This window comes from Eucyclogobius newberryi, unplaced genomic scaffold (assembly GCF_026437365.1).
Source record: "Eucyclogobius newberryi isolate DKJ021-1_F unplaced genomic scaffold, fEucNew1.0.hap1 SCAF_11, whole genome shotgun sequence".
Classification (NCBI taxonomy): domain Eukaryota; kingdom Metazoa; phylum Chordata; class Actinopteri; order Gobiiformes; family Gobiidae; genus Eucyclogobius; species Eucyclogobius newberryi.
In genome coordinates this window covers 32,601,380-32,620,373 of record NW_027315735.1, presented here as the reverse complement: position 1 = coordinate 32,620,373, position 18,994 = coordinate 32,601,380, and the positions used below count along the sequence as shown (strand labels likewise).

Sequence of the window (18,994 nt, the reverse complement as noted above, 5' to 3'; positions counted from 1 at the left end):
CTGCTTTTCACAGTTTAACAGGAAATATCTCGACCTTGTGAAGTTTGACAAAGTTTGACATGAAAGTTAAAGTTTGGAGCTCACACACATTATACATCCAGGAGCATTAAGGCAGGAATATCACTCACTAAACTAATATAAGAACCATGTTTGAATAGATCCATGTACAAGAATCACAGCCTCATTTATGGTTCAACAGCAAGAGTAGAATACATTATATTATATCAGCGTTTACTTCATTTAGAGCACATTTTATTCACTTTTTTGCTCTTCCTTGAGTCGTTTCTGAGTTAAAACTACTGTGACGATGGCGCGTTCACACTTAAGACCTGGTTTAGCCCCAATTTAGAGCTGCAATAGTCTTGTTATTGACCCTGTTATTGATCTGGTGGAACTCGGTAAGACAAATCTCTTCTTTGGTGGTACTTGGTGTAAAAAGATTAGATCGGCCTTGTTGAAATCTTTGTAATTTAAGCCAATTGAGACCATTTAAATTAAGATTTTAATTGTAGTTCAACATTATAGGCAACATTATATATTATTGTATGTGTTTTATTAAGGTCAGTACCAGGTCAGAGAGACTTTTACCAGCTCTTTACCACCAGGGGTCGCCAAAGGACAGAGTCAAAAGCCTCTGTGCGTCTCACTGTGATCACGTGACTCACCTGTGGCTGAAGTGAAAGTTTAAAGTCCTTTTCAAACGACGCCATCAAGTTGACTCCAGCAGCTCGAGGCTGAACTCGCTCCTGATTTAAAGCTCTAACTAAACCCGGGCTCAACGAGGTCCTTTTCAGAACCAAACCAAGTCCAGATCAGGACTCCGGGCTCGTCCAGGTGACTTTCATTGTTCACATGTTCAGGATTTGTCTTGTGCCACTTTAGGCCTTCTCAGCTTTCACGAGGCCGCTCCCGTTTCTTCACACGCACTTTTTATTCATGTTGCTCAGGTTTGTTTGTGCTCTTTGTATTCTGTGTTTCCTTGTGATTTATGTGTGAGTCACTACTTTTTCACACATATTATCACTTTTAATCAGTTTTTAATCGCGTCTTTTGATCAGTTTGGGCTTTTTTCTTCCGGGAAACAGTGAATGACAGAGACAAATATCAGTCTTTTGTGCTTTATTTTCTATAGTTTAGATGTTTTTGTCATTACTGAGGTTTTATTAAAGGCTACAAGACCAGTTTAGCTTTACATATAGATTAAGACAAGTTAAAACATATAATAACTGTTGTTATTATCATTTATAGCCTGTCATGTCACGCAGCAGGAAGTAAAAACACAATTATATTATTTAGCCGTTTTAAATCAATATTATTACAGATTGCAATGAACAAAATGTCAAATAAACTATGCAGGTTACAGTTAACTACTAAATACAAGGAGAAATAATGTGATTTCTTGTGTAAATGAGTTGTTGCTCATTGTAATAGTGGTTTAGATTGATATTATAGATGTGTGACTTTCCCTCTGCTCTGGTGGTTTCAGGAGAAGATGGACCCGTCCAGTCCTGGTTGTGATCCTGGTCCTGGTCTGAGCTCTGTGTGTCTGGAGACTGACCGCTCTAAAGACTGTGGGATTGACTCTACAAGGTTTGTCCTCTTGTCTTCAGTTTGGGAGGTGGGCCGCTGTGAGACACTGGGACAGGAAAACGTCTGCTCCCTTCACTGCATTTTGGACTTCAATTAGAAAGGATTTCAGTTTAGGTTCAAGTGAATGTATTTCTTCTGTACCAAGAGGACAGAGTGTGATAAAGTGACAAGAGAATAATAAAAGAAACACCAGTGACATGATTTCACTAGAGCTGAGCCATATGTCAAAGAGGTTTTCATGACTTTTTTATTACAAACACATGAAAATGTCTTGTAGTGTTCATTTTATAAACATAAAGAAGACAGACATTTAATGAGTGAAGAGAAAAAACTGTCTCATTTAATCTGAACTTTGCTCCACACTTTTACTGAGAGAGAACTGGCTTTAGACGCTCATAGTAGAAAAAGCTTCAGTTGTAGTCATCTGGACTCAGTTTGAAAAAATAGACGTTTCGACTCTCATCCAAGAGTCATTGTCAATAACAGAATTTAGGTCGAGAACTCCGATATTAATACTGTTCTGTGGTAAGACCCGCCCATTGGGAGGAGCCTTCCTGAAGTAGAAAGGCTCCAGGAAGGCTCCTCCCAATGGGCGGGTCTTACCACAGAACAGTATTAATATCGGAGTTCTCGACCTAAATTCTGTTATTGACAATGACTCTTGGATGAGAGTCGAAACGTCTATTTTTTCAAACTGAGTCCAGATGACTACAATTGAAGCTTTTTCTACTATGGAACACGCCTGGACGAATGAGGGATTACACCGACATATTTAGACGCTCAGTTTTACATTCAGGACAAACTCAACACCACAGCCTCTGCTGCAGCTGTTAGTTTAGTGTTGATCCTTTTGTTTTCTTCAGGAGGAAACTGGACAAACCTGGATCTAAAACCAGAAGAAAATCCAGACCTGGTCCTGGTCCTGGTCCTGGTCCTGGTCCTGGTCCTGGTCCCAGCTGTGAGTCTCTGAAGAGCGACAGGTCCAAAGAGCTGATAATCAACTTTAAAGGGTTTGTTTAGTTCTTGTGTCATTGCTCCGCTGTAGCGGGCCCTGAATAGAGCCTCTGTTTCTCTGCAGGGACTCAGAAGCCCCTGGTCCTGGTCTGAGCTGTGAGTCCATGCAAAGTGACCGCTCTAAAGACTGGGACATTGACTTTAAGGAGGCTCCATCTGAAGACACAGGGTAAGTCCACAGTGACTGTGTGAGAGTAGGACAGGGCTGAGGAAGGAGAGCGAGGCAAGAACAAGGTAAGATCAGCAGCAAACTGTAGGAAGACAATCTAGTCTGTTTGCAGCCACTAAAACAAGACTGTGGGATTAATGACAGAATGAAGTTATCATTTCCTTTTGAATCTTGTGCACTCAAAGGTGTAACTCTGTCCCCAGAGCGGAGTGGAGCCCGGAGCGCCTCAGAGTAGAGCCGCTGCTCCACGTCTTCACGGTCTGTACACAAACACTGTTTCTGTGTGTTCTTTTGCTCTGACTGAGTTTGTTTTTCCAGCGGCAGGAGGAGCAGGTCCTGAGCTTTGTCAAAGAGCAGCTGAAGAGGTTCCAAAGGATCCTGGCCTCAGATTATCCAGAATGCTTAGAGAGTGAGGAGGAGGAGCAGAGCAGCGGAGAGGCCGTCCTGACCATCGCACTGGACTTCTTGAAGAGGATGAAACAGGAGGATGTGGCCGAGCGTCTGTTCAGCAGTAAGAACTCTGTCTAAACAAGGTGTTTAGTCCTCTGCCTCTGCCCTCGTCCCAGAGCGAGCGATGTGTCCATATGAGACTGAATCATGACCTGCTCCTGATTATCTGCTCAGGATGGAACACACGTGATTTACACATGAAACCAAAACCTTTGTATATGTCTGTGTAATCCCTCAGTCGTCCAGGTCAGTGCCACAGCCAAAGAAAATGTCATTCTGTCACTGGAGAAAAGATTTGAAGAGTGAATATGTTTTGACACTCGTCCAAGAAACGTCTTCAGTTCCTCTTCCTTTGCAAATGATTAGAAGGAAAAGCTAAAGAAAAGTCTGAAACAGTGCTTTATACATTTTTTGAAGTAGAAAACATTTCTAATTAATACGTTTTAGACTAATTAAAAGCTTAACTTTGTTTGTAGTACGAGAAACACCTTTAGGTTTTGACTATGAGTTACTGGAATAGATAGATAAATACAAAAACTTTTCTTTTGCCTGAACTTGCTCCTGGATGTGTCTCTACAGTGGGCTCAGCTCATGAGGTCTTTCTGGTCTAGAGAGAGAACAGTGTGTGGCTGTAAACCTGGACTCTGGACCAGAGGTGGGACTGACCATAGATGATTGTGTTCACCGTGTTCTTCCTGTTTGTCTTTACAGAGAGTTTGGCTGGAGTTTGCAGAGATAAACTGAAGAGGCGTCTGCAGCAGAGGCTCAGCTGTGTGTCTGAGGGCGTGGCTAAAGCAGGAAACCCCGCCCCCCTGAACCAGATCTACACAGAGCTCTACATCACAGAGGGAGGGGCCGCAGGGGTCAACCAGGAACATGAGGTCAGACACATCCAGACAAAATCCAGGAGACCAGCCGCTCCAGAGACCGCCATCACATGTGAGGACATGTTTAAAGGCCCCGCCCACAAACAGGGACCAATCAGAGAGGACTTAACAGAGAGACATATCAGGAGCGTGCTGACCAAGGGCGTGGCCGGCGTGGGGAAAACAGTGCTGACTCAGAAGTTCAGTCTGGACTGGGCTGAGGGCCGGGCCAACCAGGACGTCCAGCTGCTGTTCCCGTTCACTTTCAGAGAGCTCAATGTGCTCAGAGAGAGACAGTTCAGCCTGGTGGGACTGATGCACCACTTCTTCAGTGAAGCCAAAGGACTCTGCATCTTTGACCAGCTCCAGGTTCTCTTCATCTTTGACGGTCTGGACGAGTGCAGACTTCCCCTGGACTTCAGCCAAACCCAGGTCCTGACTGAGATCACAGAGTGCGTCTCATTGGACGTGCTGCTGGTGAACCTCATCAGGGGGAGCCTGCTTCCCTCCGCTCGCCTCTGGATAACTACACGCCCCGCGGCGGCCAATCAGATCCCTTCTGAGTGCGTCTCCATGGTGACAGAGGTGCGAGGGTTCACAGACCCACAGAAGGAGCAGTACTTCAGGAAGAGGTTCAGAGACGAACAGCAGGCCACAGACGTCATCTCCCACATCAAAACATCTGGCAGTCTGTACATAATGTGCCACCTCCCGGTCTTCTGCTGGATGACTTCCACAGTCCTGGACCATGTGATGAAGACAGGAGTCAAAGAACAGCTGCCCCAGACTCTGACCCAGATGTACATCCACTTCCTGGTGATCCAGGCCAAAGTCAAGAGCCTCAAGTACGACGGCCGCTCTGAGACCGACCCTCACTGGACTCCAGAGACCAGGGAGATGGTGAAGTCTCTGGGAAAAGTGGCCTTTGAGCAGCTGCAGAAAGGAAACCTGATCTTCTATGATTCAGACCTGGTGGAGTGTGGGCTGGACGCTGCAGGGGCCTCAGTGTACTCCGGAGTGTTCACACAGGTCTTTAGAGAGGAGCCGGGCCTGTACCAGGACAAGGTCTACTGCTTCATCCATCTGAGTGTGCAGGAGTTTCTGGCTGCTCTTCACGTCCATCTGACCTTCTACAACTCTGGAGTCAACCTGCTGTTGCCACGTCAACCCACAGAGAGTCCAGAGCTCTTCTACCGCTCTGCTGTGGATCAGGCCTTAAAGAGCCCAAACGGAAACCTGGACCTGTTTCTGCGCTTCCTCCTTGGTCTGTCTCTGCCGACCAATCAGAGCCTGTTATTGGGTCTGACTCAGACAGGAAGTAGCTCAGGGACCAATGAGGACACAGTAAAGTACATCAAAAAGAAGCTGGATTATGGTTATAATATGTCATCAGAGAGACTGAACCTGCTCCACTGTCTGAATGAACTTCACGACCACAGTCTGGTGGAGCAGGTGCAGAGCTTCATGAGAGAAGGACGTTACGCTGATGAAAACATGTCTGTTTCTCAGTGGTCTACTGTTGCCTTCCTCTTATTGTCCTCAGACTCAGACCTGGAGGAGTTTGACCTCAGGAAATATGATCCTTCTCCACATGCTTTCACTGGTCTGCTGCCTGTATTAAAAGCCTCCAAAAAAGTCATGTGAGTCTAGACTTTATTAACACAGATCATCATGATTCTCGTCTCTAATATTCCTCTCTCTCCTCAGTCTGTCTGGCTGTAACCTAGACGAGGACGACTGTGATGTGACCTCAGTCCTCACCTCCTCCAGTCTGACACATCTGGACCTAAGTAACAACTACATCTGGGACTCAGGAGTGGAGCGTCTGTGTTCTGGACTGAAGAGCGCCCCCTGCAGACTGGAGGTCCTCAGGTGAGACTCAGAACGGCTCCAGATCAGATCATATAGAGAGCACTCACCGACGTCACAAAACCACGTGATACGCATACGTTGCCGTCACTTGTTGCGTTTCTTTGCACTGATAGAGCGCGGAAAGTGATCTCAAACGTACATAATGGAGCCCCCAGAGCTTTCAGAGTCCACAAACTCCTTGGATGGGCTACACAGAGGTCGATATTTAGAAAAGCTGCGATCAATCAACTCGGATCCATATTTTATGCCTAAATCACGACTCTTCCAGATATCTCCAAGCCCACTGGTCCCATGGTTCACAAGTCCCAATTTTGATCAAACGCTCTACGGCTGAATAAAACTGAACTTATTCTACAGCGTTTATTCTCCGGAGCTCCAGCGCAGACAGGTGGTGCGTGAGGCTGCATGCCCGGGGTTCGGTCACCTGCCCCGGGCTGAACAGCTGTCAGCTCCCAGTGCCGCGAGCCCCTCTGTCCGCGCGCGAGTGAGTGACAACCGATAAAACTTCAGATTAACTTCAGGTCTACTTTGAGCCTAAATAAAACTGATGTTAAAAGTGAATATTGTGTTAATATTTGTGTCCATTTGGTGGTGTCATAATGCACATTTTGTATTTCTTTGTAAAATAAATGAACATTAGTCAGAGTCAGTGACTGTGTCATGTTCTCTCCTCAGTTTGTCCTGGTGTGGACTGTCTGAAGACTGTTGTGATGCTCTGGCCTCAGTCCTCAGCTCCTCCAGTCTGACACATCTGGACCTCAGTAACAACCACCTCAAGGACTCAGGAGTGGAGCATCTGTGTTCTGGACTGAAGAGCGCCCCCTGCAGACTGCAGGTCCTCAGGTGAGACTCAGAACAGCCCCAGATCATTTATAAAGCTCACTACGTACAAAACGAAGGCCAAAGTGTGGCCTCCCGCTCTCCCTCTCACCCTCTCACTCACTCACTCACTCACTCACACACACGGGGCTCTGGAGCTCGGCGCTCCTCGTCTACACTTAAGTGTCCTTAAGAGCTGTAGTTCAGTCTGGTGGTTTTACAGTTACATTAAGTTCATACTTTTAAGGTTTAGAGTGATCACTTTGTGCACAGGGGATTATCACGCAGGGAAGTGTAGGATACAGTCTGATCTTTGCACATTCAGCACAATCAGGCTCATATTATGACAGATACTGATAGAAGAGAGAAGTCTTGTTTCCATTCACCATCAAATTGCGCGTGAGCTCCAGAGTTTTTGTGTCTTGTTTTTAATACGCCGTTACAGGCCACGCCCTCAGATGAGCAGCGCCTTGTGAAGGTTTCTGTTTAAAGTCTCGTCGATGAGCGTCTCCACCTCCATCTCAGAGAATTTCCTCTTTTTCCGCCTTTTCTCGTCCTTCTGAAGCACCACGTCTCGTCCTTTTGAATATGCTAAATATTTTAATTTGGTGATTTGCATAATCATACATGGTATATCAGGGGCGGGCTCAGGTCGGAAACTCTGCAGCGCTAATTTTGAAGAGAGAAGTATGTACAGGTGTGCTGCGCAGGTTTTTATAAAACGCCTTTATTTTGGAGGGTCGTGACATCTTTGCTTTCAGGTATTCAACTCTTTCAAGCACAATTTGACTGTGTCATGTTCTCTCCTCAGTCTGTCCTGGTGTGGACTGTCTGAAGACTGTTGTGATGATCTGGCCTCAGTCCTCAGCTCCTCCAGTCTGACACATCTGGACCTCAGTAACAACCACCTCAAGGACTCAGGAGTGGAGCGTCTGTGTTCTGGACTGAAGAGCGCCCCCTGCAGACTGAAGGTCCTCAGGTGAGACCGGCCCCATGTCCCACATGAATGTGTTGTGTTTCCCTTTCTGAAAGTTCCTCCTCTTTCCTCACTTCCTCTGCACTCACTGTGAACTCACCTCTGCAGCTGAGCGGAGGTCCCTTCATCACAGTTTCAGCTCTTTGGCCTCCAGACACACTCCTCTTGCCCCTTTACTGTGGAAGTACAGCCACAACTGCTGAGAATACACTGAGTTTATATTTAAGGCCAGACACTGCAGCTGAAGAGGGAAACATCTTAAGTTTAAAGACATCAAACTTCTCCTGTCCTTTACTCACATAAATATAAGAGGACATTTTTTTTCATCATGTCATGTTTTTATATAGAAATAAGGAATTTGATGTGTAAAAATGGCCAGTATTTTACATATTTGTGACATTCAAATCTTAAAAATAACAGAGCCTGAATTACATTTTATTTCTTGCTTCATTTTGCTGACATATTGGATAGAAAACATCTACAGGAGATTTAAGATTTCTTATTTAGTTCGTAAACTAGATCTGACTGAAAATATCATTACATTTTTTTAGACTTTAACAGACTCTTTAGGAACTTTAATAGATCTTAGAATTAGATATCAATAAATACTTGAATAGGTTCTGATTCTCTCATTTCTCAACATTGTGAGTAAAATGGTGTAAATGTGGGTGTATATTTGTTCATACACCAGAGGTCACGTGGTGTTTCTGAACCTGTCTGCACTGCTCCGATCCTGCCGTACGCAGAGCTGCTGATGATAAATGTGGACACTGAAAACCAGCCTCATTTCAATGAAACACCCTCAAATATTCATGTTTCAAGAGGCTTCACCCACAGGATTTAAGGCGTGTGTGCACGGAATACAGCAGAAAGCAGCGTTTATCTGAACAGGAAATCACAAAGAATCACATAAAAAGAAGAATGATGTTATTTTCACTCATTGGAAAACATAGAAAATGAATCATAGGCCTAATTAAAATGGGCGGCAGTAGCTCAGTGGTAGAGTGCTTGTCGTCTGATCCAGCTGCCTCATGTGAATACTGCCGTTGTGTCTTTGGGCAAGACACTTAACCCAACTCGCCCCCCAGTGTCTGCGTACATCTGGGGTGTGAATGTGTGAGTGAATGGGTGACTGGTTCCTTGATGTAAAGCGCTTTGAGTACCTTGACGGTAGAAAAGCGCTACATAAATGTGACCATTTTAAAAAATATGAAAAAGACTTAAAGTACAAATATATCCTACATTTGTCTTCATGGATAATCACTTGATGTTGTTGAAAAGGACTATGTGAGAGTGATGCAGGTGCTACAGTGGGACTAGATCCAAACCCAGAGCTGAACCAGCAGAGCAGCTCTGGTTCAGGCCGGGCTCAGATGAAGGAGCGGGGCGTGGCCTGAGGGGGTTCGGCCTGAGCAGCTCTTCCCAGAGGAGCGAGGAAGACGAGCCGCTCCAGACAACATCTGTCTCTGTGTTAGCGCTGCCCAGACCCGTGTGTCCAGGCTGATGCACACCAGTTAACTCACTTTCATTTGGACACAATTGTCTCCAAATGATTATTATCAAGTTGGTTTATGCTGTAGTTTTATAGTTACTGCCATAAGCTCATGATAATAACTCAAAGGAGAATCTTCTACTGTCCATATGGTTGTTAAATGACCTTCATGTAAACAGCATTTTTATTGAAGTTTACCGTAATGACAAATAGATTCAGTTGCAGTACGTTTTGTGCAGTTAAAAGTGGTTTTACTGTGACGTTTGATGTTTGTTTGAAGTTGGCTTACGCCACCTCAGACCTGCTGTAGGATTTGAGCCGTGCACTCACGTCAGTTTGATAAATCCAGAAGAGTGCCTTGTTTTAGTCGTACACCATGTACGAAAGTTTGATACATGAGGGCCATTGTCCCATAGAAATCTATGGATGTGAGTGGATTAAATGAAACAATAAAAACAAATCCAGAACAGACTAAAATAAGACTTTTTCCTGCAGTGTCTCGAGGGAAAAATCACTCTCTCTTTCTCTTTTTTATTCTCAAATGTGATCTTCAGAGCAATGTTAGATATAATAGTGAATGTTTAAAGTCGCACACACGTAAACACAACAAACCCACACTACCACATAATCAGAGTTCAATAATGAGACTTGTCCTTCTCATGAGTGCACAGATCAAGTGGAAGGACGAGGGGGTTTAAGAAAGTGTCCTTGTGTGTCTACAGGTTGTCAGGATGTCTCGTCTCTGAGAGGGGCGGGGCTTCTCTGGCCTCAGCTCTGGGCTCCGCCCACTCCCATCTGACAGAGTTAGACCTGAGCTACAACCATCCAGGACCCTCAGCAGAGCTCCTGACCACTCTACGGGACGACCCACACTGCCCCCTGCAGTCCCTCAGGTGAGCTCCACACTGCCCCCTACAGTCCCTCAGGTGAACTCCACACTGCCCCCTGCAGTCCCTCAGGTGAGCTCCACACTGCCCCCTGCAGTCCCTCAGGTGAGCTCCACACTGCCCCCTGCAGTCCCTCAGGTGAGCTCCACACTGCCCCCTGCAGTCCCTCAGGTGAACTCCATCAAGAAGAATGAGTTGTTCTGTTTTTGTCTTAAACTGGCCACATTCTATTGAAAATAACTTCAAGGCTCAATAGAAATGTATTGTTTGACTAGACGAGTTATGAAAATAATGATTGACGAGTCGACTTCTAAAATAATGGTTTGCTGCAGAGTTCATCCTTGCAGTGTGTGAAACTGGTTTGGATCATAGAATCATGAATGACCATCACATCCTGGACTCAGAGTTTGAGTCACTTCCTCTGGTCAGTCACATATTAAACCATAGATTTAAAAACTCATTTATTCATTCATTATTAAGCTTCAGCTTCAGTGAGAGACTGATCCACCCTCGCTGTGTGAAGGAAAGGTTCCGTAGGTCTTTCCTTCCTGCTGCTGTCAGACTTTATAACAAAAACTGTTAGTACTGAACACTCGCAATACTGACCTAACCTAATACTGATGTGCAATTCTGTCATATGTGCAATTGCTGTTGGAATTCATGTGCAATTCATGTGCAATTACTGTGAAATTCATGTGCAATCTATGTGCTGTCGTGACACATATTCATGTGCAATTACTGTCGTGATCACATGCAATGGTATTTATTTATGTATTTATTTATTTGTCTATGGGAGTTTTTATTTATTTATAGGAGATCTTCTACTGAAAGTGTTTTTCAGACTTCCTATAAGTGATCTGTTCTTCTGTATCTACCTCTGTATCTACCTGCGTTGCACCAATGAAATTTCCCCATGTGGGACAATAAAGGAATATCTTATCTTATTCCCTCAGCCATAACTCTGATGAACAAACAAAAGCTGCTGTGGTTTTGTAGCAGGTTTGTCACAGTCTTGTGTCTTTCATTCCTGTTGTTGTGTGACCTCATTTCTCTCATGTCAGTCGTATAGTTGTGTTTGTGTTGCTCTGCTCTAGAAAACTCTACTGTCCATGTGTGAGAGTGACCCTCAGTGACAGAGCTGTGTGTGTTTCAGGCTGGATCCTGCTGGAGAGCGCTGCATGGTCCCAGGCCCCTGGAAGTGTGAGTAAACAGGAAGTGATGTCACGAGTGTGTTACAAGAAACAGGAAGTGATGTCATGAGTGTGTTACAAGAAACAGGAAGTGATGTCATGAGTGTGTTACAAGAAACAGGAAGTGATGTCATGAGTGTGTTAGAAGAGACAGGAAGTGATGTCATGAGTGTGTTACAAGAGGGTTGGCAGTAGATCATACACTTATTACTCACGGTCAGAATTCGGAAGTTACAGAATCTAATATGGCGGCCCTCGTGGCGGGTCACGTTACAAGGGACAGGAAGTGATGTCATTAGTCTGTTATATGAAACAAGAAGTGATGTCATGAGTGTGTTATAAAAAACAGGAAGTGATGTGTGTGTGTGTGTTGAAAGAAACAGGAAGTGATGTCATCAATGAATCTCAGCTGTGTTTGGGTCTTTTCCAAAGCGCTCCCTTCTCCCTTCTTTGTCCTGACTCTGTTTTGCTCGTTCACGTGAAGGAGCCGCCACATTGAGAACAGTCTTTAAAGGTGCCATAATATGCTTTTTTTTCACGTTTCGTAGTCTATCCTAAGTGTATAATTGAAAATAATAAGGGTTGTGCAACACCCTTAACATAATAGTTAAGAAATATCACCCAGACCTTGGACCCCCTCACCAACCCGGAAATGCAGACGGCTTGGTTTGATATTCGCCCCCACCCTTGCGAAGAGCGATCTGGCTCCCCCGCCCAACCCGTGACGTAGTCTCAGAGCGCGTGTGTGCCCCGCCCACCCGTGACGTAGTCTCAGAGCTGTCAGCTCCGCGATGCGCCGCTCCGCGCCAGTGAGTGAGAAACGATAGAACTTCAGATCAACACTACTTTGAGACTAAATAAATCTGGTGCTTATTCTACAGCTTGCGCAGAACAGATTATATATATATATATATATATATATTATATATATATATATTATATATATATAAAAAAAAATATAATGACGCTAATGACGCGTGCCTGTGATTATGACGCGGTCCTGTGAACACCCCCCATCAGATTGGAGATTGGAGGAAAGGAGATAGTCTGTAATATAGCTAAACACTGCGGGAATCAATCAAAAAAAACACTCTGGGTACATATATGAAGCACAAATAGCAATGCAAGAAGGTTAAAAGCTCTGAAAAGTCGATTTTGCATGTTATGGGACCTTTAATGATCAGGCTCCGTTTGAGCGAGTGGAGTGCGTCTGAAAGCCGAGTGCTGTTCACGGTGGAAGGGACTTATTATTTTATACGAATATGCATCTGTAAAGCACATTTATTATATCGTTTTATAAACATGGAACAAACACCAAAAGCAGCTCATGGATCATTTCTTAGATCCATGAGCTGCTTTTGGTGTTTGTTCCATGTTTATTGACATCTATAATTAATTAAGTAATGTGATAGCGCTTACACTTGACTTTGTAAATGAGAGATACATTTGTAAAATACTTTAAAATGCAAAAATAATAAGTTTGACCCACATTAGACACAGTCAGAGGTGAAATGAGAGCATGAGGATCTGCATGAACAAAAAACATTGATTAATTTAATGTAAAAGTCTGATATTGGCGACATTAGTGGGCGGTGCTTTCTTGGTAAAGGGGCGTGTCTCTTCAGAGTGTGGGGGTGTGGTTCCAAAGCCAAAGCTCTGAGCCTCAAAACCACAATAAACAATATTTATAAAGATCTAATTTTAGCATTAACCTGAATCTTCTCCTTGTGTTATTTTAAATATATGTTTAGAATAATAAATGTATGTTTCATTTTTCTTATTGTATCACATTCCTCAATTACTTAAACCACCTCAAATCTACAATAAATTATCTTTTTTCTTTGACTTTATTGTTTATAATCTGTATTCCATTCTATTCTTATAAGTGTTGTAATAATAATAAAGTGATGTGAACAGTGTATTTGTGTTTGCAGATTTCTGTCACGTCACTCTGGATCCAAACACGGCCAACGACAAACTGGAGCTGTCTGTGGACAAAAGGACAGTGACCAATGTGGAGCAGCTCCAGCTGTCTCCGTCTCACCAGGACAGGTTCAGTTCCTGTCCCCAGGTCCTGAGCTCCACCGCTCTGACTGGACGCTGTTACTGGGAGGTGGAGGCGAGAGGGTCTGTAGATGTAGCAGTGAGTTACAGAGGAATCAGACGGAGAGGAGACGCTGAGGACTGTAGGTTTGGAGACAATGATCAGTCCTGGAGTCTGAGGAGAGATGGAGGAGGAGGATGGTCTGTTTATCATTGTAAAAGGAACACAAACTGTGGCTACGTTACAAGCATGTATAGGGTACATAGAGTAGGTGTGTTCCTGGACTCTGAGGCTGGAGCTCTGTCCTTCTATAAGGTTCTAGATGATAACAGTCTGTACCTCCTCCACTCCTTCTTCTTCAGCTTCTCAGAGCCTCTGTTTGTTGGCTTTGGTCTGGTTGGACCTGGTTCCTCTGTGTCTCTGCTGGAGCCGAAGATGAGACGATAAAAACCTAATCCTGATCTGATCCTGTGACAATCTGCTGTTTCAGACGACATCTCGACTCAAACACAGTGTGGTGGGTACTTGTTAACAAAATAAATTTATGGCAAAGTCAAAGAATAATGTTCGTGAATTTAGTGACTTTATTCCCGGAAGCGCAAAAATAAGTATTTACAGATATTTACATGGATTGTCTAAAAAATTATGTCCAGCATTGGCTCTGGTGCTCGTGCGTGCGGTGCACCCAGCTCCCTCCTCATCCACACACACCTCTTTTGTGGTGCAAGACGTCTTTTTTATACCAGGAGGCTCCTCCCCCAAATCAATTAACAGAAAAAAACAATATTCCTCTACACACAGAACCTGAATACTTTAATAAATAATACTAAAAAAAACTAAATATATTCCTACACAACACTACCACTTTGTGTGGAAGTTCAATGTAAAAACAAAAAAACTAATCATTTTCACCCAAAAACGGCGAATTCCCTGACGTCACCAATGACGTCACCCATGTGCGCCCGTTATTGACGCGTTTATAATGCGGAAGTCCGCGGAGTTCGTGTTGGCCAATATAATACATCCATGGTGTTGGCCGGCCGAAACACGGAGGGGATGATGATGTGGATTTGGGACCGAGTTATTTGGCGAAGGAATGTGGTTGAACAGCATCCAAGTGTGCACCCGTGATTACTGCTATGGAGGAAAGGAACAAGGAACAGTTATGGGACAGGTAAGGGACGTGCCGGAACGGTTGGCACTAGGTCATATAGGGAATCGGACAGGAAGTTACGAAATCCAAGATGGCGGCGCTCGTGCCCAAACAAATCACTTGCGGTTCACCATTTTGCTACACTGGTTTGCTACACCTGGTGGTGAGAGAGATACCTTTTCTGTCTTGCTGCTCAATCTTGACTCTCATGCTGGCCCGATAGTTAGAGACATGGCAGGGCGCAAAGTATTCGTGGGTTTGATACCTGCACGGAGCTTTATTATCTCGAGTTTAACATTTTTTACAGTCTAGTTTGTTTTGGGATGTGTTAGCTACACTTTTGCTAACACAAAGTCATGGTATAAACTAGTTTTAACCAAACGAAGTAAACCTAAAACTTAGGGTTAAGTGTTAAGGCTAAGTGTTAAGGTTAGGGTTAAGTGTTAAGGTTAAGGGTTAGGGTTAAGTGTTAAGGTTAAGGGTTAAGGTTAGGGTTAAGTGTTAAGGTTAGGGTTAAGTGTTAAGGTTAGGGTTAAGTGTTAAGGTTAAGTGTTAAGGTTAGGGTAAAGGTAAGTGTTAAGGTTAGGGTTGAGTGTTAAGGTTAAGTGTTAAGGTTAGGGTAAAGGTAAGTGTTAAGGTTAAGTGTTAGGGTTAAGGTTAAGTGTTAAGGTTAGGGTTAAGTGTTAAGGTTAGGGTTAAGTGTTAAGGGTTAGGGTTAAGTGTTAAGGTTAAGTGTTAGGGTTAAGGTTAAGTGTTAAGGTTAAGGGTTAAGTGTTAAGGTTAGGGTTAAGTGTTGAGGTTAGGGTTAAGTGTTAAGGTTAGGGTTAAGTGTTAAGGTTAGGGTTAAGGTTAGGGTTAAGTGTTAAGGTTAGGGCTAAGGTTAGGGTTAAGTGTTAAGGTTAGGGTTAAGGGTTAGGGTTAAGTGTTAAGGTTAGGGTCAGGGGTTAGGGTTAAACGCAGACCCATGTGATTTACATTTTCACAATTCTTTGTTTTACATTCAATGCACGCCCATTTAACACTATTTCTTTCTAAATTATGAATATGATACGATATGATTACTACGGTCGACCGCCTGTTTACTTCCGCCCGGCTCCCGTCATGTCGTCCTCGCCATGTCGTCACTTCCTCCTGTCCAATTCCCTATATGACCTAGTGCCAACCGTGCCGGTACCGGTGTATGAGTGCGTGCGCTGGCGCCATGCCGCCCTGGTCTCCCCGGGCTGGCTGACGAAGCTACTTTGTCACACACAGACACTTGTCATGCCCACTCCTCCTATTGGTCCGGCTCTGTGAGGCTCCGAGTGAGTGACAGGTGGATTTAACCAATCACAGAAGCTGCAGTCGGCTTCAGTCTCTGCTTAAAAACATTCTAGTCCAGGGGTGTCAAACTCATTTTGGGCCGCGGGCCAAATTTCGACGCTCATGCTGGGTCGCGGGCCGAACATAACGTAAAACATAAAACAATAAAAAAAATACAGGAAATAAATAGCTTTTTTACAGCCTAGTAATAGTTGTGGAGACTGTTCCACAAATGAGCAGCAGGTGAAAGACTGAGTCCATATTCATGCAGCAGCAGGAACAGGAACATGGACTTTTGATGTGATTTCTGAGGTGAAATGTTCATATCACAGACGTGTTTCTGCTCAATATTAGCTCAATATTTTCATAGTTTAAGTTGATCTTGGTGACAAATGATCCATGTAGTGACTCAAATCAGTGCGTTGTGTTTGTGTTCACAGTCACATTAGTGTGGACACAGTCATGTTCATACTTTATTACACTCTGACCTGTGTTTTACCTGCGGCTGCTGATCTGTCCAGGTTTGTAGAGGTTTGGATGTTTTCCTCACAGAGCATCATCACAGAAGTTAGTTTTCTTGTTAGCTCTACTTTTAGCGATAGGTGCGTTTTATGATTGATACGTGGCAGGACAAATGATTTATCCACGCCACGAGGAAATATGATAAAAAATTTGCTGAAAAAAAACGTCCATTCCACCTTTAAGCTGCTTTATAATTCAAATAAATAAATCATAAAATCAATACTTTGTCTCATGACTGACATTATTTTTCATACATTTTAAGCATATTACAAATGTCTCTTGAATGAAACTGGGTTAGTTACTTTTGTCCCATTTCAAGTCTCACATGAAGCTCACAGACTTGATTTGCTCAGATGTTCCAGACTCACAGAAAGCTTTCCTCTGCTCGTCACACATTTTGTTCTAACTCCTCTTTATTCATCTATTTGGAAAACTCTTAACGATATTGACAGTTCTAACGAGCTTTGAGTCGGCTTCATCTTGCTTTTGTTTTGGAAAAAGTAAATGTACAAAATATGGTCTGATGGAATGATTTGATCAGACGTTTCCTTTAAGACAGCCAGTCAAACATGTGGAGCTGACTCAGTTTGTACCTGTGACTGAAAAAACTGTCCAAGAGACCATCACCAGCCTGAGCTCTTCTACCTGCTGCCTTGACATGTTGCCCACTAGACCTTTAAAATCCGTGCTCAGTAGTCTGCTGACTCCACTTACTGAAATAATCAACATGTCACTTAAATCCGGAACATTCCCAGTGACCTTGAAAACTGCGGTTATTAAGCCGCAGCTAAAGAAGAGCAGCCTCGATCCCACAATACTTAACAACTATCGACCGATCTCAAACTTACCTTTCCTGGGAAAAGTCCTTGAAAAAGTCATTTATAAACAGCTTACTCAGTTCCTCCTAATAAGTGACTCCTTTGATGTCTTCCAGTCCAGTTTTAGATCGCATCACAGCACTGAGACGCTCTCATTAAGGTTACAAATGACATCCGTCTGAGCACTGAAGATGGCAAGGCCTCTGTTTTAGTCCTGCTGGACCTCAGTGCTGCATTTGACACTGTTGATCACGGGATACTTCCACAGAGGTTAGAGGGCTGGGTGGGCATCACTGGTATGGCCTTAAATTGGTTGAAATCCTACCTCGATAACAGGAAATACTTTGTTGAGATTGGTGACTGTGTCTCTGAGAGCATGGCATTGACCTGCGGGGTGCCCCAAGGGTCAATCCTTGGACCCCTTCTGTTCAATCTGTACATGCTGCCATTGGGACAGCTAATGCGAAACTGTGGTGTGTCCTATCACAATTATGCTGACGACACTCAGATCTATGTCTCACTGACGGCAGGTGAATATGGACCAGTCAATTCACTCTGTCATTGCCTTCAGCAGATCAGTGAGTGGATGCAAAACAACTTTCTCCAGCTGAATCCAGACAAAACCGAAATCATCGTCTTTGGCCCACAAAAACTTAGAGAAAGTGTTAACAACCACCTCCAGTCTCTCTCTCTAAAACCCGTAACCAAGGTAAAAAATGTAGGAGTAATGATGGACTCAGACATGAATTTCAACCGCTACATCAATTCAATAACATCAGTAGCTTTCTTCCATCTAAAAAACATTGCCAAAATTAAAAACATAATGTCCCAACCAGATTTGGAGAGACTTATCCACGTGTTTGTCTCCAGTAGATTAGACTGTAACGGCCGCTCACTGGCCTCTCCAAACGAGCTGTAAAACAGCTGCAGTACATCCAGAACGCTGCTGCTCGGGTCCTGACCAGAACCAGGAAGTATGAGCACATTAGTCCTGTTCTCAGGTCTCTGCACTGGCTCCTGTGGCTCAGAGAAGAGACTTAAAAACACCAAAATACATCTCTGACTTGTGTGTGTCATACGAACCACCTCGGACTCTAAGGACCTCAGGGACCGGCCTCCTGCTGGTGCCCAGAGCCAAGACCAGACACGGAGAATCTGCGTTCCAGGTCTATGGGGCAAAGGTCTGGAATAGCCTTCCCGAAGTCGTGAGACAGGCCCCACCCCGGCTGTGTTTGAATCCAAACTAAAAACTGTTTTGTTTAGCCGCGCCTATGACTGATTTTACCTGGTTTTTAATATTTTAAAATACTACATTATTTTTATTCTTTACTTTACTCTAATGTACATTGTTTTACATTTTTATAAACTGTATTGTGTTTTTACCTCATTACTTATTTTAAATTGTGTTTTAAACACTGTAAAGCACTTTGAATTGCAGTTGTATGAATTGTGCTTTATAAATAAATTTGATTTGATTTGATTTAAGACCAAATATGGCTTTTACATCATTGACACTGGTTTTACAGCTGGACTCAACAGAACTCCTGGTGGAATCAAATGTCAATAAAGCAAAGATCTTATCATTTGTATCGATATTAAACCATGAAAATAAAACCTCATATAAGTGTTTTTGTATTGATCATTGCAGTAAAAGATGTTCAGAGCGGATTCATCTTTTTAGACATTAAATCAAGTCGAGACAAAAGATTTATGCTGTTTAAACCTTGTCAAGACAAGAAGCCGATGTCTAAACAAGGACTTGAGAGACGGGACGAGGAGGGAGACTTTTTAATGACATTTTTAACCTAATGAAGGTTTAAATATGACGAC

At 43.6% G+C, this 18,994-nt stretch overlaps 1 protein-coding gene across 1 annotated transcript; it reads left to right on the top strand.

Moving 5' to 3' along the window:
- The first annotated feature begins 699 nt into the window (after window positions 1–699).
- LOC140354727 (NACHT, LRR and PYD domains-containing protein 3-like) lies at window positions 700–13,831 on the top strand. Its single transcript, XM_072439938.1, has 14 exons — window positions 700–834; window positions 1,487–1,590; window positions 2,454–2,513; window positions 2,544–2,600; window positions 2,669–2,773; window positions 2,959–3,031; window positions 3,092–3,284; window positions 3,935–5,729; window positions 5,797–5,961; window positions 6,637–6,804; window positions 7,592–7,759; window positions 9,971–10,141; window positions 11,289–11,335; window positions 13,260–13,831. Exons 2-14 carry the CDS (start codon window positions 1,493–1,495, stop codon window positions 13,814–13,816), a joined length of 3,657 nt encoding a protein of 1,218 aa, XP_072296039.1. The 5' UTR covers window positions 700–834; window positions 1,487–1,492; the 3' UTR covers window positions 13,817–13,831.
- The last annotated feature ends 5,163 nt before the right edge of the window (window positions 13,832–18,994 follow it).